This window comes from Mobula hypostoma, chromosome 2, assembly GCF_963921235.1.
Source record: "Mobula hypostoma chromosome 2, sMobHyp1.1, whole genome shotgun sequence".
NCBI classification, from domain to species: Eukaryota; Metazoa; Chordata; class Chondrichthyes; order Myliobatiformes; family Myliobatidae; genus Mobula; species Mobula hypostoma.
In genome coordinates, this window is record NC_086098.1 from 26,055,804 (window position 1) to 26,079,628 (window position 23,825).

Below are 23,825 nucleotides of genomic sequence, written 5' to 3' on the forward strand. Positions count from 1 at the left end.
TGATTGTGCTCTATCAATGTTGCTTGGGTGTGTGATGTTACAGTAACAAGAAAGGCTGGGGTGGGAATGGTGCTATGTTAAAGGATGCAACTCCAGTTGAACTTCAGGAAAATTAAGGTCACTTTTAGTCCCTGCCATAAACTGCATATTTTGCCTGTTGTACAAGATAACCTTTCAAATATTCACCCTACCTGATGCTTTTGCAGGGAAATGTACTATGGACATGTGGTCAATGTTTAGAGATCTCTTGCAGGATGTTAGGCATAAATTTGTCCCGGTGAGGAAGATAAAGAATGGTAGGGTGAAGAAACCATGGGTGACAAGTGAGGTGGAAAATCTAGTCAGGTGGAAGAAGGCAGCATACATGAGGTTTAGGAAGCAAGGATCAGATGGGTCTATTGAGGAATATAGGGTAGCAAGAAAGGAGCTTAAGAAGGGGCTGAGGAGAGCAAGAAGGGGGCATGAGAAGGCCTTGGCGAGTAGGGTAAAGGAAAACCCCAAGGCATTCTTCAATTATGTGAAGAACAAAAGGATGACAGAAGTGAAGGTAGGACTGATTAGAAATAAAGGTGGGAAGATGTGCCTGGAGGCTGTGGAAGTGAGTGAGACCCTCAATGAATACTTCTCTTCGGTATTCACCAATGAGAGGGAACTTGATGATGGTGAGGCCAATATGAGTGAGGTTGATGTTCTGGAGCATGTTGATATTAAGGGTGAGGAGGTGTTGGAGTTGTTAAAATACATTAGAAAGGTTAAGTCCCTGGGGCCTGACGGAATATTCCCCAGGCTGCTCCACGAGGTGAGGGAAGAGATTGCTGAGCCTGTGGCTAGGACCTTTATGTCCTCGTTGTCCACGGGAATGGTACCGGAGGATTGAAGGGAGGCAAACGTTGTCCCCTTGTTCAAAAAAGGTAGTAGGGATAGTCTGGGTAATTATAGACCAGTGAGCCTTACGTCTGTGGTGGGAAAGCTATTGGAAAAGATCCTTAGAGACAGGATCTACAGACATTTAGAGAATCATGGTCTGATCAGGGACAGTCAGCATGGCTTTGTGAAGGGCAGATCGTGTCTAACATTTGGATTGGAAGGTTGTGATTAGTGGTGTCCCACAAGGATTGGTTCTGGGACTTCTACTTTTTGTGATTTTTATTAACGACCTGGATGTTGTGGTAGAAGGGCAGGTTGGCAAGTTCGCAGATGACACAAAGGTTGGTGGTGTTGTGGATAGTGTAGAGGATTGTCGAAGATTGCAGAGAGACATTGATAGGATGCAGAAGTGGGCTGAGAAGTGGCAGATGGAGTTCAACCCGGAGAAGTATGATGTGGTACACTTTGAAAGGACAAACTCCAAGGCAGAGTACAAAGTAAATGGTAGGTTACTTGGTAGTATAGAGGAGCAGAGGGACCTGGGGGTACATGACCACAGATCCCAGAAAGTTGCCGCAAAGGTAGATAGGGTAGTTAAGAAATAGAGTAGTAAAGAAAGCTTATGGGTTATTAGCCTTCATAAATTGAGAGATAGAGTTTAAGAGTCGTGAGGTAATGATGCAGCTGTATAAAAACAAAAACAACAGGAATTCTGCAGATGCTGGAAATTCAAGCAACATACATCAAAGTTGCTGGTGAACGCAGCAGGCCAAGCAGCATCTATAGGAAGAGGCGCAGTCGACGTTTCAGGCCGAGACCCTTCGTCAGTCCTGACGAAGGGTCTCGGCCTGAAACGTTGACTGCGCCTCTTCCTATAGATGCTGCTTGGCCTGCTGCGTTCACCAGCAACTTTGATGTATGCAGCTCTATAAAACTCTGGTTAGGTCACACTTAGAGTACTGCGTCCAGTTCTGGTCACCTCACAATAGGAAGGATGTGGAAGCATCAGAAAGGGTACAGAGGAGATTTACCAGGATGCTGCCTGGTTTAGAAAGTATGCATTATGATCAGAGATTAAGGGAGCCAGGGCTTTACTCTTTGGAGAGGAGGAGGATGAGAGGAGACATGATAGAGGTATACAAGATATTAAGAGGAATAGATAGAGTGGACAGCCAGCGCCTCTTCCCCAGGGCACCACTGCTCGATACAAGAGGACATGGTAAGGGGTGGGAAGTTCAATGGAGATATTAGAGGAAGGTTTTTTACTCAGAGAGTGGTTGGTGCGTGGAATGCACTGCCTGAGTCAGTGGTGGAGGCAGATACACTAGTGAAGTTTAAGAGACTACTAGACAGGTATATGGAGGAATTTAAGGTGGGGGGTTATATGGGAGGCAGGGTTTGAGGGTCGGCACAACATTGTGGGCCGAAGGGCCTGTACTGTGCTGTACTATTCTATGTTCTATGTTTCTACCTGCTGAGCTATTTCAATATTCCTGTCACTCCCATAAATAGTTCACTTTATTTTATGAGATGGTTAGACATTCTTGCACTTCAGCATGAACACATCATTTAATTTTTGATGTTGCCAATTTGATTCTTGTCTGCAATTGTAAAACTTTCTGAGGCAACCTAACAGTAATAATATGCACTGATGACTGAAATTAATCTAGGAACTACATTTCATCCTAAAGATGTCAGCCTGGAAGTTCATCTGCAACTCATCTTGCTTCAAAGTTTTGTGACTAAATTTTTTTCTTCCGCTGCACGATACATTCAACATCCCCAGATATCTGGCAACTGTAAGCAGCTCACCCCTGATGTGAAAACTTTTTCAGGGGTTCATGGAATGAACTCATTTTGGATGCAATGCCCCTCACTTATTGTTCACATTTCTGCCTCAAGACCCAGCCCCCCTCAAGGTCCCCAGAGAATCTCTCATAGCCACACAATGATCCAAATCTAGCTGTATCTTCACTCAAGAAATAAAGCTTGTTTCAACTCTCTTACCAACTCAGAGGGCAAGCACTAATCCCTTTTTCAATACCCAACATATTGATCTTGACTCAAGAAAGTCACTTGAATCCTTCCCATGCAGAGAACATGACGTTGAAGATTGTCTACTCAGCTCCAACTCCACATCAGACTCTGACATTTCTACCCCTTTAGCACAACATTAAATTCTAATGCTTTGCTACACCACGCCCAAGTTCTAGGTTTCAATGCCTTTTCATTCCTTTCGAATGCTTCAATCTCTGATCTCTCCATTACTCATTCACTCTAATTCTCCATTAACATCTTGACCTTCTGGGTTCAACTACACCTCCCGAATAAATCACAGCACAAACTTAGGCACTCAATCACCAATCCCAATGTCAAACCAGCAATTCATTTTGGTTCAAGAAAATTGGCACAGCTTGTTCCAGAATGATTATTGATATGCCATCTCAAAGCTCACTACGTAGAGCTTAATGGACACAACAGGATTTTTAGGCAGAAAATGTTGATAAAATGAGGGGCACAGAGAGGGTGAACATGCATAGTTTTTTCCCTCCATGGCTGGGAAATCAAGAACTAGTGGGTGATGGATAGAAGTTCAACAGGACTCTGAGAGGCACATTTTTCATCCTGAGGGTGGTCAGCATATGGAATAAATTACCAGAGGGAGTGGATAGGTGCATAAACAGGAAGGCAGGAGATGAACAGCAGAGGCTCGAAACCCTTTTTTTTAATGCCGCGGACCAATACCATTTAGTAAAGGGTCCATGCTTAAACTTCAGAGGGATATGGGCCAAACACATTTTAACAGGAAGAGTTTAGATGGAGTTCAGCTTGGAGCAGATGAGCCTGTTTCCATCCTGTGCATATGACTGACAATACTCAATGCTGTAAAAAGCTGCCTCTGTAAATTAGTTAGGTTCTCTATTAATTGCATACAACTGAAAGCTGGAAGAGACAATAATTAATTTTTTTTTAAAAACTATAATATTTACCATCTTCATCTGTCTGAATGATAACCTCTTCACTTTCCTTCCTTCCTTCCGGATTTGTCAGAATCATTTTGATGTTGATGTTTGTGTACGGCGGCAAATTCCGAATGATGTGATGAGGTGCTTTCTGATCCATTTCCATGCAGTGAGCTTTGCTTTTGTTGTGACCAATGAAATAGTGGTAACACACAGTTATGTTGAACGTGTGGCACCGTGTGACATTGTAGCCCAGAGAATCCAGTTCAACTGCAAGGTGTCTTGCATATATCTCTGAAATTTTCAGGCTTTTTGGTGACCTCATAGGTTCTATACGGAGCAAAGAGAAACAAAAACTGTTAGAAGGTAGAAATATTTCATATACACCACATATTGAACATAAGAAATGCTCAAAAGACAAATTTTTAAATGAATTAACACTGGAATGCCTGTTAAAGGAAATACAACAGGAATACAAAATCCAGTTCCTTCATTTTTTATAAAAACTCAAGTTTAAAACATATATATGGAAACTAGCAAAAAGGACTTAAATATGTCAGATCATTTTAAGCCAGAGATGACTTTCAACTTGTCCTTCTGAGCACACAAAGAGCAAGCACCTAGCAATCTTGTGTTCCCAGCAAATGTTATTTACCATTGGATTGAAGAATGCATATTAGTGTCCTCAAACAGAAAACTTGTTTATTGCAGCACTTTTAGGATCTAACATATTGCAGGGCAATTTCTAATCAAACTAGAAACTTGCTGCGAGGCATGACCACTGCAAGAGTGGCAAAATCAAATTAATGAAGGATACTCAACTGAGCAATCACAGCAATTGAATTTCTTCACTGTTCAATCGAATAATCTGCCATTCATTATTCTTCAGTAAATGAGGGGAAAATAAAAGGAAGATAATTCTCAGCCTTGGTCCCTTTGCTTCACAGCAGTATAGAGAATGTCAGAGATGCATTGACTTCTGGGAGCCCTTGGAACCAAAGCCATCCCTTCCTACATCTATGCAAACACACACATTAATAATGAACCAAATTTTAGTGAAGGTACTCCACTTAAATAGGTTATTCCGTTGTACAAGAAAAATAATAAATCTGCTCTTCAGGTATAAGAATCTTCCCCAATTTTGAACATTGAAATTAAATTAGCACAAATACATCAATGTACCTTTTTCATTAAACAGCATTATTGTGTGGGTCAAGGTTTTTTTTAATAATCACTGTGTTGTTTTGATGCAAGTTTCACTGGCATTTTTATTTAGCTTTACTCTTATTCAATATGATTCACCTGACTGCTCAAGGCTTTCCACCATCTTCACAGTTTAAGTCAGTAGTATAATATATCTGGATGAGTGCTGTGCCAACAATTCTCAAATAGCCTTACACCATTCAGAATGAAACAGCTTATTTCAACAGCACTGCATCAGTCACTCCAAACATTTACTCCCTCTGCCACCAGTAAATCATGGCTGGCTGCATTGAGGACCAAAGTGCACTGGGCAGTTAGTTACCTAGGCAACTCCAACAACACTTATTGTACCCACCAATTTCTTCCACCATTGACAAGTAGGTGCAGAGAAACAGTGCCACCAGTGGGACCTTCACCAAGGTGTACACCACAGTGGCTTGGAAGTCTATTGTCAGGTCTTCATTGTTGTTTGGTCTCAAATCCAGAAAGTTCCCACCGAAAGCACGGTGGGAATACCTTGATCAGTCTGACTGTGGTCGTTCTACATGGTTGCTCACCACCGCTCCCTCGAGCTGGAAGTAAATGCTGGCCTTACCAATGGTGCCCAGATATTCAAAGATTCAAAAAACTTTATTGTCATTCTAACCGTGCATCAGCTCTGCAGGGCAGAATGAGACAGTGTTTCTCAGGGGCAGTGCAATCATAACATAACAAACGCAACACTAAATAATAAACATAACAATAGATAGTAAAAAACACAACAGCCACATGTCAGTTAAAATCAAGTTCTAAGTGTCCAGTGCAAGTTAAAAGTGTCCAAAGCAGAGTCAGGTAGAGCAGCTATTTAGCAGTCTGACTGCCTGTGGGAGGAAGCTGTTAAGTAGCCTTGTGGTTTTAGTTTTGATGCTCCTGTAACGCCTGCCTGATGGCAGAAGAACAAACAGTTCATGGAGAGGGTGTGAGGGGTCTTTAATGATGTACCGTGTCTTCTGGAGGCATTGACTCTGAAAGAGGTCTTGGACAGAAGGTAGGGAGACCCCAATAACCTTCTCTGCTCCCCTAACCACCCTCTGCAAGGCTTTTTTGTCGACAGCACTGCAGCTGGAGTACCAGGTTGTGATGCAAAAGGTCAGCACACTCTCAACCACGCCTCTGTAGAATGCAGTTAAGATGTCAGTGGGGAGTACTGCTTGCTTAAGCTTCCTCAGAAAGTGCAATCTCTGCTGGGCCTGTTTCACAATCCCAGCGATGTTGGGAATGAACTTATGATTATCAAAAATAACAGTGATTGGGAAATCCTTATGAAGAGCAGTGTCTCATCTTCTTGATTCCTAGGATGACAGCATTTCACTTTGAGAAATCAAGAAGGATGGGGAAGTTGGAGGATCAGAAGAAGAGATCCACTAGCATAGTGGAGAGGGAACCAGCGGAGGCAACTGAATCATCTGTTTTGATAAATCTAACAACAAATTAAGGCATTTGAGCCCAGAGTCTGGATTAGTACATGGAGCTACAATACCGTAAGCCTTTACAGAAACTTGTTTGAGAAAAAGGGAGGACTGGCAGCTCAGTGTGACAGAGAGAGCTATAAAAGTGTTGGCGAAAATGCATTACTAATTATGGAGAATGTCACAATTACAATAAGAAAAATTTAAATTTTGGAAGACTCATCCAGTGAGAACATACGAACAGAACAGAACAGAACTCAGGAATAAGAAAGGTGTAATTGCTGTGAATAGGGATATACAGGTGTCCCCCACTTTTCGAATGTTCGCTTTATGAAACCTCGCTGTTATGAAAGACCTACATTAGTTACCTGTTTTCGCTAACAGAAGGTGTTTTCACTGTTACGAAAAAAGGTACTGCACGCCCCGAACAGCCAAGCTCTTCCCCCAGAACTGCATTCTAGCCGGCATTGCTTAAACATGTGCCCGTGAGTAGCCGTTAGCAAGATTGAGTTCTAAGGTATCGGAAAAGCCTGAAAGAGCTCGTAAGTGTGTTACACTTAGCGTAAAACTAGACATAACTAAGTGTTTCGAGATAGAAGAAGATGACCTGCCTGCCCTGATGGAAACAGATGACGATGAGATGACACCTCACTGTCCCACCACCCCAACCCCCGGGCCACAGACTTATACATTGCCGCAGAGAATGCAGCGGTAGCCGGGACGCACCCAGCACATCTTTAAGAGAAAAAAAAACAAAATAAGCAAGCTAATTAATTAGGTGCCACCCGGCATGTAAAGATCGGCAAGGATCAGAGGCGATTGCCGATTGCGTCAATGTGTAAAAAAACTTGCCTTGTAAACATCCTTTAAACTTTCCTCCTCTGATCTTAAAGCTATGACCTCTAGTATTTGAATAATACTTGTTCACATCTGCACCCTCTGGAGTGGAGGTAGAATATCAAAGGCGTGGAAGAATAATGGATTCAGTGAGGGCAGGAGCAAAAATGGAGGTGAAGGTGAGATTGAGTAAGTCAACAGCTGCGAAAGATTGTAGGTGAATGGAAGATCAAAGGCAATGTAACCTAGAGTACTGACTGTGTGGTTCAGTCAATTAAGTAATATTCTTTCACACATGTAGATCTTGGAGGAAGTGGTTTGCAAGTGAGGTCTGATCAGATGTACCAGTATGATGCAATGGCTTTATTCAGTTAATATAAATGTCAAGGTCAAAAGTGTGTCCATGATTGGGATGAAGATGGACAGATGAGGAGCAGCTGAGGGCAGAGAGGATAGAAAGATGATGCTTAAAATCTGAGGATGAGAAGATTGCAAACACATTCAACTACTTGAAGAAAGGTTTCAAATTTTTCAAACTGCTCTTAATGAACTCTGGTAATACATACATAAAAACTGCCACAAAAGGACTGTTGCCTTTCCTATAATACTGAGAGGCAGGTGAATAAAAAACTGCCTAAAAGTTCTTGCAATTCTGTCAGCATTATTTTAATGTGAAGCCACTCTCTTTGATGACAGTTCTTGAAGTTGTATTCAGCCCTGGCTGACATGGAATTATGGCATACATAAAAATCTACACAGCCTTGACCACTTTATAAAATACTTCATGTTAAGTTTCAAAGAGGTTTTATAATGCAGTTCCAGCATATCAATGGATATGCCAGCAAGATTTATTAGCTATAACGGGGAAGAGAAATCTAAATTGAGAGCACTATCAGTGTTAAACATTTTGAAGCTGTGCTGACAGATGCCAAAGACCAAGCATGAGGCCACCACAGCTGTTGCATATGAAACACTCAAAGCTGCTAAATTATCCTATACATCATACTAAAAAACAAGTCAACAAAATCTGGAGTGTGATCTATCTTGCCAGCGAGCCATACTGGATACTAATTACACTAATTGTACAACTTATCTGCCACTTACAAATCTGACACTAATTATTAATTATTGTTTATCATTTGCATTACAGTGCTATTCTTCTCCATAAAAGTGCTAACATTAGTACAACCACTTTGACATATTTGCATTAAAAAGCCATTACTTTCCCTATGATTATAAGCAGATACTGATTTTTTTTAAGTGACGTCACTGTGTTAGCTGACATCTGGCCATCACAGTACGAGCTGGATGCCACTGTGTTTACATGCATTTCAAATGGGCTGGCGTACGTCGAGTGCTCCCAGACCTGCTGCTAATCTTCTGAAATTGGAATGATATGCATCTTCATTAAACAGAGGCAATTCCTTTAGCCTGACTGGATAAGAAATCTCATGTGCTTATTGATTGCACTCAGATTAAATAAATTCATGCAACGATCAAAACTGGGAAAAAAAAGTCATAGGTACTGCAGCTTGTGGGTCCATAGATGTCACGATCCCATGCAGTAAAGGCCTAAGTGTTGACAGGTTTTCCCATACTATAAAGCCGTAGTATGTGGGGCTATAACAAGTTCCACCGTGCCAATAGCATCTATCCTGTGTTTTTGTTTGGGAAGAAGTAGTAACCTGAGGAACAACAACACAAAAAACTCAGTTTATAAAGCTACTAACTTCGCTGAAAAGCATTGGCTGTTTTTTTTTCCAGAAGTAGTCTCTGTGTGACATGCCACTGTAGTTTTGAGCAGTTTGTAATGACAATGATCTACAACAAAACTGGCAAATGAAAATGTAAGTGCTCTAAGGCATTTTTATAGAATATGATGGATTTTATTGTAAATTCAGTGTTTTTATTTGTTTTTAATATGAAATTGATAAATCAAATCTCTATGCTTGAAGCACTGCTTTTTATATATAGCTGTGACTTTTTTAAAAATATGGGAACGATAGAGGACTGCCCAACCTTGCCTTCTTTCACCACATTGCCATAGTTACTTTCTTCCTCATCCTCATACCTGCCCTTGCCCACAACTCCTGCTCTTCGATTTCTCACCAACACCCTTTCACCAACCAAAAGCCAAATGTATACGTTATTGTCTTATTGCTTAATCCCTTTCAGAGAACTACCAACCCTACCAGTCGTAGCCTTCCACAAGATTTACCTCAGCTTTTTCCAAGGCATTGCTATCTTCGTGCCTCCAAACTGTTATAGTTTCTTTACTTCATCATCTTTCCAAGAAAAGAAAGTGCCCCAAGTCTGATTCCGACTGAACGGCACTCTGTATGAAATGGCACTTGTTGGGAAGTTGCAGGTGTGTGCTTAATTACCCACGTATGAATATAAAATTAAATGCCGCACTCGCACACAATTCCCAAGATGTGTGCTCTAAGTGCTACTCCCCATTGAAAGCACAATTATGGAATGCCAGGTGGCACCAAATAATATTTGAATAAGCAGAATATGTGTTAATACATTGTCTATAATGGTGCTGGTATTCTGCTGTTGTTGAGTCTCTCATGTGCAGAGTACATTCGTAAATGGACCAAAGGTTGATATGCATTTTTTAACTATATACTTATTTAACTATATATTTAAATATATATATTTACTGTAATTCACAGCTTCTTTCTGTTTATCATCTATTGAATTGTACCGCTGCCGCAAAGTTTACAAATCTCATGACATATGCCGGTGATATTAAACCTGATTCTGACTAGTGTTATGGCAAGCTGGATGGTGGGTAACCAAGAGAAGCTTCCACTTTTCCAGACATATTCATGAGAACATGCAACTCTCTTAATCCCAACAAGGTGGTCCCAATTGTTTTGGTTTTGACCTCAGTTTCATCAGACAAACAAAATGAGGCTAAATGTGGCAATGGTGTTATGGAGCGAGGAATAAGAATGGATACTTACCATGAGGGGCTGTTTTAGAAACATAGAAAACCTGCAGCATAATACAGGCCCTTCGGCCCACAAAACTGTGCCAAACATGCCGCTACCTTAGAACTACCTAGGCTTTACCCATAGCCCTCTATTTTTCTAAGTGCCATGTAGCCATCCAGGAGTAATAGTAATAGTCATAGTCTCAAGTAAATTACCTTGAATTATTACAGGCTCCTTGATCTGCGACACAACTGGTCAAGATAATTAGTTTATCTAGTGATGTGTTACCCTGAAAGCTGCGATGAAATAAAAGCCTGAACCTAGAGTTGATTCCCCAATATAACCCTAATGGGTATCAAGGAACTTTCTAAGTGGTCTATTGTTTGCAGATGGCTGAGTTTATTGATTATGCAGTAGAAAACTGGGCTGTTAAGCTAATGTCTTTATCCATCTTTCCAACACTTTCTTAGAGAAGCTACTCTGCTTTTAATCAAACAAATTACATAGCTTAACACTAGCATTATTTCTGAAGTTCAAAGTTAATTTATTGTCGAAGTACACACGTCACCATATCCAACCCTGAAATTTATTTTCTTGCAGCCATTCACAGTAAACACATTAAACATCGCAGAATCATTGAGAGACGCCACCCCAGCAGGATGGACAAACGTGCTGAGGTCAATAAGCTTTGCAAATACAAAAGGGTAAGATGTTAACCAGCAATAGACCAGCCTGCAATGTATCATCCAATCAGATTTCACCAGTGAGCTTTAAATAAACCTCCATATTAGTCAACTGTTTCAAGCACTTCCTGAATTGCAGCAAAGGACTGGAAATGAACATCACATACTTGTACTTTTTATGTGCAAGAGGACAACTCAAATTTCACAGAGTTGTACATCGACAGCTGCGTATTGGGGGCGATTGCATAAAGAGGGAAGGCAATTGCTTCAGGGCCGGGCACGTGGAGGGATAATTGTCCATTTCTCCTCCCCTATATGGCAGAGGATAGGAGCCCTTTTGGGGCAGAGCAATGAGAAACTTGATTTATTGACAATTATTTTGAAAATACTTTTACTAAGTTATTGTTCCTCTGAAACTTTTCATGAGGGTAAAGTTTGTATTGGAAAGCTTAATGCTATTATACACATTGAAGGCAGGACATATTTACCAACTGAAATTAAATCAATATTTTAAATCCGGCCATACATCATACAAAATCCAATCATGGCACATCCATATTCTATTTTTCCCCTGGAAGTTTTCTTTTAAGCAGGACTACACAACAGGATTGAGAGAGGGCATAATACTGATTCTATAATGAGGACCACCAACTCAATTTATGCACATTCTATTTTAGATAATGTTCTCTTGATAAAACCACTGTTTCAAACTGACCCTCCTCCCACACTCCCATAGATGTTTTATTCATATAATTCTTCCTGGAATGGGTTGAATTTGGAAAACGTTAATAAACTGGGCACCACAGCTGAACATCGAGTACGAAATAATCCTCTGCAGTAAAAGTCACCTTTCAATTAGCATACAAGTTGCACACTGTCACAAACATCACTGTAAAGAACAGTAAATGGGGAGCAAGGTTCCCAGGCAAGTGAAGGAACACAACTGTAAACAGTAAAGGATAGAATTTAATGGTCTGAAAGTCATACTTCTAGGTTCAAGTTTAACTGTCATCCATGAATACCCATGAATGCAGCGAAACAAAAGTGTTTCTCAGGGGCCAAGGTGCAAAGCAAAGTACCAACAGCCACACACAGCACAAGGCAAATGTAGCACATGTTACCAGTAAAATACAGTCATACACAAAAAAATACAGTCCACGACCCCGAGCCCATGAATGCAGCAGAAATCTGCAGTCGACCACAATACAGCTTGTCTTCTGCCAAGCGAACACTGGGGGGGCTGCACTCCTCCTTTGCACACGGACTTCTCCGATGTCTCTCTGACACAGGCAGCACCGAGTCCAGCTGCTTCAGTTTCCCCGTCAATGAGAAACCTGCTGATGGGGTAGACCTACGGTTCTTATAAGTTCTTAATGTCTAACAGGGTCTTGCGAATTTAAAAAATACATTTAAAAAGGACAATAACACCTTTGCTTGACCCCGTAGAAGCTGTTGCAATTGAATGTGCTGCCTACTTACCAGAAGTTAAACACGTTAGTCATAGTCACAGTCTATTGATCCCGGGGGAAATTGGTTTTCGTTACAGTTGCACCATAAATAATTAAATAGTAATATGTAAATTACGCCAGGAAATAAGTCGAGGACAGCCTATTGACTCAGGGTGTCCGACCTTTCAAGGGAGGAGTTGTAAAGTTTGATGGCCACAGGCAGGAATGACTTCCTATGACGCTCTGTGCTGCATCTCGGTGGAATGAGTCTCTGGCTGAATGTACTCCTGTGCCCAACCAGTCCATTATGTAGTGGATGGGAGACATTGACCAAGATGGCATGCAACTTGGACAGCATCCTCTTTTCCGACACCACCGTCAGAGAGTCCAGTTCCATCCCCACAACATCACTGGCCTTACGAATGAGTTTGTTGATTCTGTTGGTGTCTGCTACCCTCAGCCTGCTGCCCCAGCACACAACAGCAAACATGGTAGCACTGGCCACCACAGACTTGTAGAACATCCTCAGCATCGTCCAACAGATGTTAAAGGACCTCAATCTCCTCAGGAAATAGAGACGGCTCTGACCCTTCTTGTAGACAGCCTCAGTGTTCTTTGACCAGTCCAGTTTATTGTCAATTCGTATCCCCAGGTATTTGTAATCCTCCACCATGTCCACACTGACCCCCTGGATGGAAACAGGGGTCACCGGTGCCTTAGCCCTCTACAGGTCCACCACCAGCTCCTTAGACTTTTTCACATTAAGCTGCAGATAATTCTGCTCACAGCATGTGACAAAGTATTATTTTGCTCTGTGACTGCAAATCGCAAAGCCAGAATCAAATGCAACTAGATATTTAGCATATTATTTGTACAATCTGTTGGCATCCCCAAATGGAACTGTCTGAACAATTAGCTACTGACCATTTATCTATGCTTTTCTTAGCAAAGAAATAGATAAACCAGAAATGGATAATGAGTGCATGTGAACTATTTCATATCATCAGTCCAATTTTACTTCCTATCAGCTAATGGGCACATCTTTCAGAATTTGGAATCAGGGTTTCAGGGGCACATGATAACCATGTACCTGAAGAAAAGGTGCTTTACAGTGCAGGCAACCTGGGTTCAATTCCTGCTACCACCTGTAAAGAGTTTGTACATTCTCCTCGTGATCATGTAGGTTTCCTCCTACAGACCAAAGAAGCATCAATTGCTAGGTTAATTGGTCATTGTAAACTGTCTTGTAATTAGGCTAGGATTAAATATCAGGGCATTGCTGAGCAGCGTGGTTTGAAGGACCAGAAGGGCTTATTCCACACTGTATCTCAATAAATAAAAATTAAAGCACGACACTTTTCAAGAAATTTTATGAACTGCCAGTAGAACTTTCCCTTTCTACGTTTCGACACTGCTCTTTAACTCCACTCTATGGCTTTGGGTTTACCTAATTAAGGTGACAGAGACCGACAGTGCACAGTAAGTAATCAATGTCACCAGAGAAAATACATGATTGGAGAATTTGACCCCAATAGAGTACCTGAATCTGAAATCCTACGTTAAACCATTTTGACATTCAGCTTTTTAAAAAAAATATGGTTTTAAGAATGCTGCATTAGTACAGTTTACAGTAAATTTTCTGATGGTTTAATCAACTGTAAATAAAACTGCAAAACACCCTTGTGACTAAAATAAGCAATAGCCTGATAATACTTCATTAATTCAGGAAACTAGATATTGATTGTTTTATCACAGACACATTAAAGCTCAACATAAAACTGTGGAAGTGTGGGCTGTTTAGCTGGGTGTAGTGGCAAGATACTAATCAGCAGCATACCGAGGCAGAATTACCACTGCAGTCTTTAAACACTGTACAGTATTATTTATTGTGTTTGGTCTTTGCTGGATTAACAGTTTGCATGCCTATCAAATTTAATCAATAGCTGTGAAGGCCAGCAATTCCTCCATAGATCAGAGGGATTTGGTTCTGATAAATTTGTTTGATGTTGGCACCTGAAGCCAGTGACCCAGTCATCAGAGTTCAGAGTAAAAGTTTAAAGATGGAACACAACCAAAAAAAATTGAACCGCAAAGAAATGAACTCCATGGCTGTACCTTTGTAAATTAAACTATGGCTAAAAAAAAAAATCAAAATGTACATTGTGTGTCAAACAATAATTGAAAGTAAAGCCTTCCAAACAGAAGAATGAGGGGACAACATTTTAGTAGCAGGTTTAAAATGGCATATGATGTGCGGCTCTGATTTCACATCATTATTGCTTGAAGTGGACCAATGCAATTTAATATCAGCTGAGCCCTTCCACACACATTTGTGGCATAAAGATGCAACTTCAGTAACCCCACAGACAACAGTAATTGCAAATTGCCACAAATGACAAGAGTGTGTGTTTACGTTCTTAGCCCTAAAGAGGGCTTCTTGAGTTCAACACATTAAGTTAATGCAGACTTTTGGAGCTGTTTTGATTAGAGTTCTTTCTGCACTTCTTCCAAGTTGCTCTGTCTGTATCACATCTGTTCTGCTTCTTAACTATTGTTTCTCATTCACTGTAGATGACAAGGGTCTCAATGCAACCATTTGATTTCTGGAAATTTTGCCCTTATACACTCCTCCTATACAGACAAGAATAGATTTCCCTTTGTCTTGGTTTCTCACTTCCACCATACCCATTCCAAGGAACCATTTCCTCTTGGACACCTGGTTTACTCTTCCATTTTAACCTAGCCCCACTTGGCAAAATTTTACTCTAATCATCCTTTTAAATTCCAAAATATGTCAATCAAATCTAACATCTTCCATAATTTAACCAATGAATCTGAGATGACTTTCTGCTGAAGTTACCAGACACAACATCCAAGTTTGGTTTCTCCTTCTGCATACACAGAATGCCAGATGTCCACTAACCAGTGCTTTGAATAGTTATGACAAGATGTTTACTGCTTTTATATTCTAACCCTAGAACATCCCATTCACCTTTTTGCTAAGTTTTCTAACAGCGTGGCAATTATATCTAAATGTCCTTTGGCTTTCACATTCACTATTTAAATAAAAACCTTCCAATTTATTCTAAATATGGCCGTGGATAACATTGTCCAAAATTGATAAAATTACCCTAAGCCTCGTTGGAATCCATCTATTTGGGACAGCACAATACTGGAGTCGTTAGCACAATGCCTTACGGTATGGGCAACCGTGTTCAATTCCCGCCAATACCTGCAAGGAGTTTTTACGCTTACTGGCGTGGGTTTCCTCCAGGTGCTCCAGTTTCCTCCCACATTCCAAAGATGTACGGTTTGATAGGTTAATTGGTCATTGTAATTGTCCTGTGATTAGGCTAGGGTTAAAAATGGGGAAGGATTGCTGGGTGGGGCGGCTCGAAAGGCTGGAAGGGCCCTTCCTGCTCTGTAGGTCAGTAATTAAATAAAATACTACAAGGCTGCCAGCTCGCTCACTTAATCCATCAAAGAATGCTTGTGAGTTAACGCTCCCACTATGTACCATCAATTCCTGTGACATGAGGAAAGATGGATAGTTTGCTTTCTAAATTATTAATAATAAATTGTTGTGACTGCAGCACAGGTCTATGCAGGCATCACTAAGTCACTTTCTTCCAATCAGAGTAGTAATTTCCGTCTTTCTATAATTTATCGGTCAATAATTTCCCTTCGCTTCCATGAACTTTAATTTAACAATCTCTGACATGGAATTTCATAAAATACCTTCTGACAGTTCATATAAATGACATGCACAGACCTGCCATTGTCTACATTGCTAATTATTTCACAAACAAAAATCAATTACACCCTAAAGACATCAAACACCCCTCACAACTCTGTGGTGGCTGTTTTTAATCAAGTCAGATTTTAAACTCAAATACACCATCTGTAAATACATATACTAATATTAGCATCAACACAAACGTTAGTCATACAAGCCTAGAGTTTACTTGCTTCTCCTTCAACTTCCTTAAACATTACATTTTATTAATCTAATGGATAATTCCAGATTAGAAACAGCTCTGGAAGAATATGGTTATGGCATCTGCAATTCCCTCACCTCGTTCCTTCAAACCCTCAAAGGCTAACTATTAGGCTTAGGGATCTGTCAGGACTTGATGCCATTATATTTGAGCTATGTCAAAATCTGATCTGTTGAATTAGCTGTTACTAGACTGATGTACATTGCCAGAGAGGTTTTTACTTTACACAAAATTTTGTAAAGAAAATGCTTCTCACATTTCTAACGTTGAAGTATCGCCTTACTGTTGGTATAATTAAATACCTGTCACTCTAACAAGCAGCTATTTTGTTTTTAAGTACACATTCACAACCAACAAAACAGTTTAAATATATTCGAGTGTTAAGTGGCAAATATGATAGCGATCAATTAATCTGTTTCTTTTTACTATGATTGAAGGGCAGGTGCACACCACAGCACCATCAATAATTTGCATGCTTGTTATTCAAACTTATATCAATCAAAAAGACACTGTCAGTACATTGGTTTAATATTTTTGATATTGGACTACTGTCTCAAGCCAGAATCACTATTCAGATCCCTGATGTTGGGCTTGAACCCACAATCGCTCAGATGTTGACACCAGCTCAACCAAGTGAGGTAAGGCTGAGTTAAGGCATGATTGCCACCATCCTCCCCCCTCCCCAAGTAGACCATCAAGAGCAAATAGATGCCACTCTTCAGGTTAAGGACCAGCTGAAAACCCTGCCAACAACTGTGCACCAAATAGCGACCTTCCTACCGAGGAGAATAATTTCATGTGAGGTTAACCTTTTCGCTGATGGCAAATTGCACGTCTAATTTAAGTTAAATCAATCAATCCTCTAGTTCAAATGCAACAAGGTTTTCCTGCATCCACAGCAAAAGAAATCAAAACTCTTGCAGTGTTCATCACTGACAGCTGTGCATTTATGAAAAGGAACTGAGAAAAGAAATTCTGAAAAAAATAAGACAAGTCTACGGACAAGGAGGAAAGAATATGACAAGAGGGAAGAAAATGACTGCCACTTCATATTCCCTTGGGACCAGTTCAGCTTTTTCTATCAATGTTTTTGATGTGATTATTTGTTCTGAAGAAAACTCAAAACCTTACACCCATGGTGTATCAAAGTTGTACCAACCAGCACTGACAACTGCAGCTAAACCTGTAGAGATGCAGATTATACCTTTGCCGAAATAATCAGCGTTGCAGTTGTTTATACATTCGATGTTCTTTTTTCCCTTAGTACCGGTCAAACCTTGATTGTTGAATTGGTTAAACATTTAGTTAACGTACCATCTACATGTGTACACCCTCCAAAGAAAGCTAGTCACTTATCAGCAGAACACCTGCATTCAAAAGCATGAATCAAACCAGTCAGAACATTCAGGGAGGAGAGCAAGCACATCAATTAGCATTTGAAAAGCAAGCTGTCATTTAGAGTTTTAATCTGATGCCTTGCAGTTTTTCCACAGTTGTGCAAACCAATGAGCCCCTAGCTTCAGACATCTGCACACATTTATATTCCTGACTACTTCCTTAATTTCCTGCTGCAAATGAAACACTGGCACTCAGAGTTGAATCTTGCTCCTAAACAACATTGCATTTGGGGAAAGAACCATCAGAGATAATTCTAATTATGTACCCACTACAATTATCATCACTGTTATTTCACACTGGAAAAAAATGGTTTGCTGCTCACTGATTGAAATTTGTCCTTCACATAATTCAGGAAGTGATGATCAAAATGAAGCCTAGAGGCAACTTCTTTTTGACTGTACTCTCTCCAAAGCTTTCTAGCTGTCAGATATTTCAGGAATTTCTTTCTTTCTCAGTTGTAAAAGAACTATGGCATCCGTTGGTATCTCTCTTAAAAACTAGAAATTTAACTTTATTTAGTAGTTGTGAGAATAAATGGCATGAGACTACAGAGAGATATGAACTTCATAAATAAAGCACTGACTAACATACATAGAGATATGATTGAGGTAAACTGCATCAGTTATTTACTCTTAGAAGTGCTTTCGGATACAAACCTGTACATCAGCTCCAATAATTGTGTAAATGACTTTATTTTTAATATTGTGGCGAGCACTTGGTCCATAATGACGGACAAGGAAGCTCGTTAAACTCAACAACCATTTTGTTGTGATAAACACAAAACAGACCAGGCACCATGACCCGGACAGTCTCACACCGACGGGGGAGGTGACCATCACACACCCTGGTAACAGTTAGGGTGACCCACAAATACACAAGCGAATAACTGTACAACCTAAGCTAAAATGTAACAATAAATGAACTGGAACTTCTCACCATAATCCCACAAAAGCATTTTAACACAAGAACAATACACAGTACTGGTCATTAGAAACATGCTCCAGAGCGTCATACTGCCCCCACTCGAGGGGTCAGCCAACCCCGGCAACCCCCGAGTCCAAAGTCCAAAAGTCCTGGTGGCATCAACACTGCGGCCTATTGGGAGTGTCACTTCTTCCCTTCAGCCTTGCTAGGTTAGTGGTGACCAAGGGCTGGCGTGGTGCCAGCCGGTCCCGGTGCAGCACGACTGCCTTGCGCTGCCCATCCAACCGCACCCGAGCAGCTCTCCCGGCCCCTTCCAGCGGCTTCCAAGCCTGGGGGATAGTCCCCTCTTCCAGGAGGGGCAACAGATCCGTACCATGTACTGCTGCATTGGCACCCCAGACTGGTGGTCCAGCCCCTTCTGGGACGTGCAAGCATCGCAGCAGTGCACGAACAGCTCCGCGTCCTACCGGTAACCCCGGCCTGCGGAAGCGTTCGCGCAGCCTGTCCAACATCTTTGCAACTCCAAAATGGCAGGCCCCCACCAGCCCGTGCACCCACCGCAACACCGTGGCGCAGAGCCCCCGGGGGGACCACCAGCTGCACAAGATGTCTGTCACCATCAGACGACTGCCACCTCCGGAACAGCAACCCGTCGCGCACTTCGCGCATTCCCCACTGCGAGTATAGGGAGAGCCTCTGGGTCCACAGCGGAGACCTCTGCCCACTCTAGCTATCGTCCCAAACTCAGCCAACCCCTCACCCAGGCCAACACAGGGTCGCTCACCTGTTCGCCGTGCAGCTGCTGGTCCGTGGTGGGGAGGTCATTGGTGACTGTCACCTGAAGCACTGTCACCATCACTTGTCCGTGGTTCAGCGGTGTTGCGTTGGACCACTGCCGGGTTCGCTTTCTGAAGCTGCCCGGTCGGAGAGCCACGGCTTCAGCACTGAGGTAGAGTTCTGTCCCTGACACATCCACGTGGGCCCTCCAGCAGGCCAGCAGGCCCAGGCCAAGGATGCAGGACTCTCGGATATCGACAAGCCACACCTTGTGCTCCATTGCAATTTCCCTCACTGCGATGCCCAGACTCCTCTTCCCTCGTATCGCCGCACGTTCGCCAGTGACCACAGCCAGCTGGACCACCGTCGTTGTCCACCCAGGCGAGGCTGGTTAGTCCATGTTGGGGAGAACACCAGGACAGATGATAGTGATGGCTGACCCCGTGTCCACCAACACCCGGCATCTGATGCCCTCCCGCACACAGTCCACGCATAAGGCCTTGTTCTTCACCCAAGCAGCCCACCCAGACGGGTGACAACGGGGAGGTTCTACTGCAGGCCTTGGGTAGCGCTGCCCACTCAGCGTTTTCCAATAAGCTATGAAATGGTACTAGTGCAGGGCAATCCCAGGCCAAATGGCCTGCCTCACCACACCGGTAGCAGAGCTCGTCCCATGGCCCGCAGCGGGGCTGGCGTGGCGCTGGTCGGACCTGTCTCACAGGCTCCTCCTCGTCAGTTTCTTCCTCTGCCTCGGTGACACAAGCCTGGACTTGCTGCGTGGAGGGCAAGCTCCTCCTGGGCCGCGGGAAGGAACTGAGGGTAGCCAAGCTGAGCACAGTGCCGGAGATCTGTTGCCAGTGCCCCCCAGACCTTCTCCCGTATGGCGCCATCGGCCGCGCAGTTCTTCCTTCATTGCTCCTGCCAACGGACTCTGTTCGAAACGCCACTCCAGCGTTACTATGAGGGCCCTATAGTCCCACTGCTCTGCCGGCGTTAGGTCGAGGAGGGCCTGCAGGGCATCTCCCTCCAGTGCCAGGGCAAGGTGCACCGCCATCTCGGTGTGGCCCCACCCGTTGTGCCACGTGGCAAGTTTGACTTGCGCCAGGTAAGGCTCCAGGTGGCTGGTACCATCATATTTGGGGAGCTCCAGGGTGGATCTTGAGGTGGAGATTGTCGAGGCCCTTTGGTCTTCATCTTGCTCCGGTGGCATCTGCCATGGTACCCATCCACCCATGGCTATGGCGTCTCGGGTTCCCCTGTGCAGGTCGCAACGGAGGCCAGTGATGTGCTCCGCTCTGTTCCCCGGGCTGAGGAGCCTGGGTAGGCTTGCTATGTCGGGTTTCTCTGGGAAGGCACGACGCTCAGTTCCCAGGTCCTCCCACCAGACCTTGTCTTCACGAGCCCAGCTCATGGGTGCGGGGGAGGCACACTGCTCGGTCCCTTGCCTTATTCCCCGACACTTCAGGCACTCTATCCGATGTCGTAGCTCTTCATTCTCGTCGTCAATCTCCCATTCCACTCCTGACACCAATGTGGAGAGCAATTGTTCCACAATGACAGGCGAGGAAGCTCGTTAACTCGACAACCATTTTATTGTGATAAACATAAAAAAGATCAGGCACCATGACCCGGAGAGTGAACCCAACCAGTCTCACACTGACGGGGGAGGTGACCATCACACACTCTGGTTACAGTCAGGGTGACCCACAAATACACAAGCAAATAACTGTACAACCCAAGCTAAAAATGTAACAATAAATGAACTGGAACTTCCCACTATAATCCCACAAAATCATTTTATCACAAGAACAATAAACAGTACTGGTCATTAGAAATGCAAGGGTGGGCTATCAACCACGACCCCCCCCCCCAGAGCGTCACAATATTCTATTTAAAACCCAAGCACCAAAGGGATGTACAAGGGAAGATGTTTCTGAAGGGATACTGAGGATGACATGCATTAGGGGTGGGGAGTGAGAGAAGGATCTCAGAGAGTAGATAGAGCCGGTACAGTGGGATTGAACAGAAGAAATTCAGAACAGCTTCAGGAACAGCTTCTTCGCCTCTGCCATCTGATTTCTGAAAGCCATGAACACTACCTCACGACTGTTTTTATTTCAATTTTCGCACTACACAATTAACTTAACTTTATATTTACTATAGATTACAGTTCTTGTCTCTAGAACTATGTATTGCATTGTACTGCTGCCACAAAGTTAACACATTTCATGACACGCGCCGGCGATATTAAACCTGATTCTGAAATGATAGAGCATAAGACACAGCAGCAGTATTAGGCCATTCAGCCCATCAAGTATGCTCTGAAATTACAACGTGGTTGACTTATTATCCCTCTCAAACCTATTCTCCTGCCAACTCCCCATCACGTTTTGACACTCTTACCATCCAAAAACCCATCAACCTCCTCTTTAAAGATTCCCAATGACTTGGCCTCCACAACTGTCTGTGGCAGCAAATTCTGTAGATTCACCAGCCTGTGGCTAAAGAAATTCCTCGTCTCTATTCCAAAGGGGCATCCTTCGACTCCAAGGCTGTGCCTTCCGGTCCAAGGTTCCCCCTACTAAAGGAGACATTCTCTCCAAATCCACTCTTGTAGGAATTTTCATACCAAGCAGTGAAGCTCCAGGACTTGGTGCATTTGTCAACAGTGGCTGTGATATTTATGAACATAAGCAACAAAATAAGAAATCTGTAGTCAGTGGGAAAGGCACTTAACGGAGATGTAATATTAACTTGAGGTAGGACTTGGCAGGTTTGACCAAGTGTTAGGAAAACTGGGGAGAATAAGGCTAATTATGAAAGTTCCAAGGTCAGGTGGTGTAACATACTGAATGTATGCTTTTGGGTAAAACTCAAATTACCAGGAAGAAATTAGAGAGCATCGGATGGCTGCTTGGAATTGATGGAGACAGGTAAATGGAAAGAGTTAACTGTGCTATGGGCAATGGGGAAAAAAGAGACAAAGGAGAGGATGGAACAACACACACAAAATGCTGGAGGAACTGATGAAGGGTCTCAGTCCGACAACACCCACTGTTTACTCTTTTCCATAGATGCTGCCTGGCCTGCTGAGTTCCTCCAGCATTTTGTGTGTGTTGCTTTGATTTCCAGCATCTGCAGAACTCATTTTGTTTGTGACAAAGGAGAGGATGTATGGTGATCAGATCCAAGGGCTGGATCCATCCTCACCGAAAGAGAAGAAATCTTGAAATCATAGTAGGACTTTTCTCTTTGAAGGTTCGTGATTATAAGGAAAAGCTGCAATTCCTGTAGATGGAAAAACAGAATGTACAGGCATCAAACTTTGTCAAGCAAAGGGACATCATCTTCTGACTTCTATCCTCCTTGAATAGCATCTTATCTTTCTGTTGACAGTACTGACACTTTTTTTTCCAACAACAAAAGGAATCTTTTATCAGCTGTCTGCTTCAAGTAGATGGAGAATTTCTGACTTCAATTATAACTCTAGCTAAATGAAAAAATAAAAACCTGAAGAGAAAAGGTCCTAAGTTAAGCTGTTGTTATAAAAAGGAGACGCTGCATTTACATTTCTGGGGGCCTTGCTTGGTTGCTTCACCAGTCTCCCCTCTCTGAACTCTTGTCAACACTTCCTGCTGCCTTGGAAGAGCAGTCAGCATAATCAAGGACCCCTTCCACCTCGGACGTTCTTTCTTCTTCACACCCCCACCGCCGTTAGGCAGAAGGTACAAAAGCCTAAAACTGCGTAATACCACGCTGAAGGACAGCTTCTATCCTGCTGTTCTAAGACTATTGAATAGACCTCCTGTATGGTGGTAAGATAGATTCTTGACCTCACATGGTTCTTACACCTTAACGCATATTTGTGTTGCACTTTCTCCATAACTGTAACACCATATTCTACATTCTGTACTACCTAGATGTACAGAAGGCATGCAGAACAAAATTTTTCCACTGTAGCATGATACATGTGATGATAATAAACCAATTTACATCATGCCACAGAATGCTGAGGCACCCATTACATCACAGAGGATATAATGCTAAGGCATTGGTCAGACCACACTTTGGAGTATTGTGAGCAGTTTTGGGTCCTTTATCTAAGAACGGATGTGCTGGCATTGGAGAGGATCCAGAGGACATTCACAAACATGATCCAGGGAATGAAAAGGTTAATGTATGAGGAATGTTTGATGGGGCTGGGCCTGTAATCATTGGAGTTTAGAAGAATGAGGTGGGGGACGGGATCTCATTGAAACCTATTGAAAATTGAAAGGCCTAGACAGATTGCATGTAGAAAGGATGTTTCTTATAGTGGGGAATCTAAAAACAGAAGC

General features: G+C 42.6%; 1 protein-coding gene across 6 annotated transcripts in view; it reads right to left on the reverse strand.

The window, feature by feature from the left end:
• Positions 1-23,825, reverse strand: part of ptprk (protein tyrosine phosphatase receptor type K) — a 691,044-nt gene that overhangs the window by 198,256 nt on the left and 468,963 nt on the right. For all 6 annotated transcript variants that reach the window (XM_063034492.1, XM_063034484.1, XM_063034476.1 and 3 more), the window contains exon 8: positions 3,858-4,160. In XM_063034492.1, the coding sequence (XP_062890562.1) occupies positions 3,858-4,160 (303 nt within the window). The remainder of the gene's footprint in view (positions 1-3,857; positions 4,161-23,825) is intronic.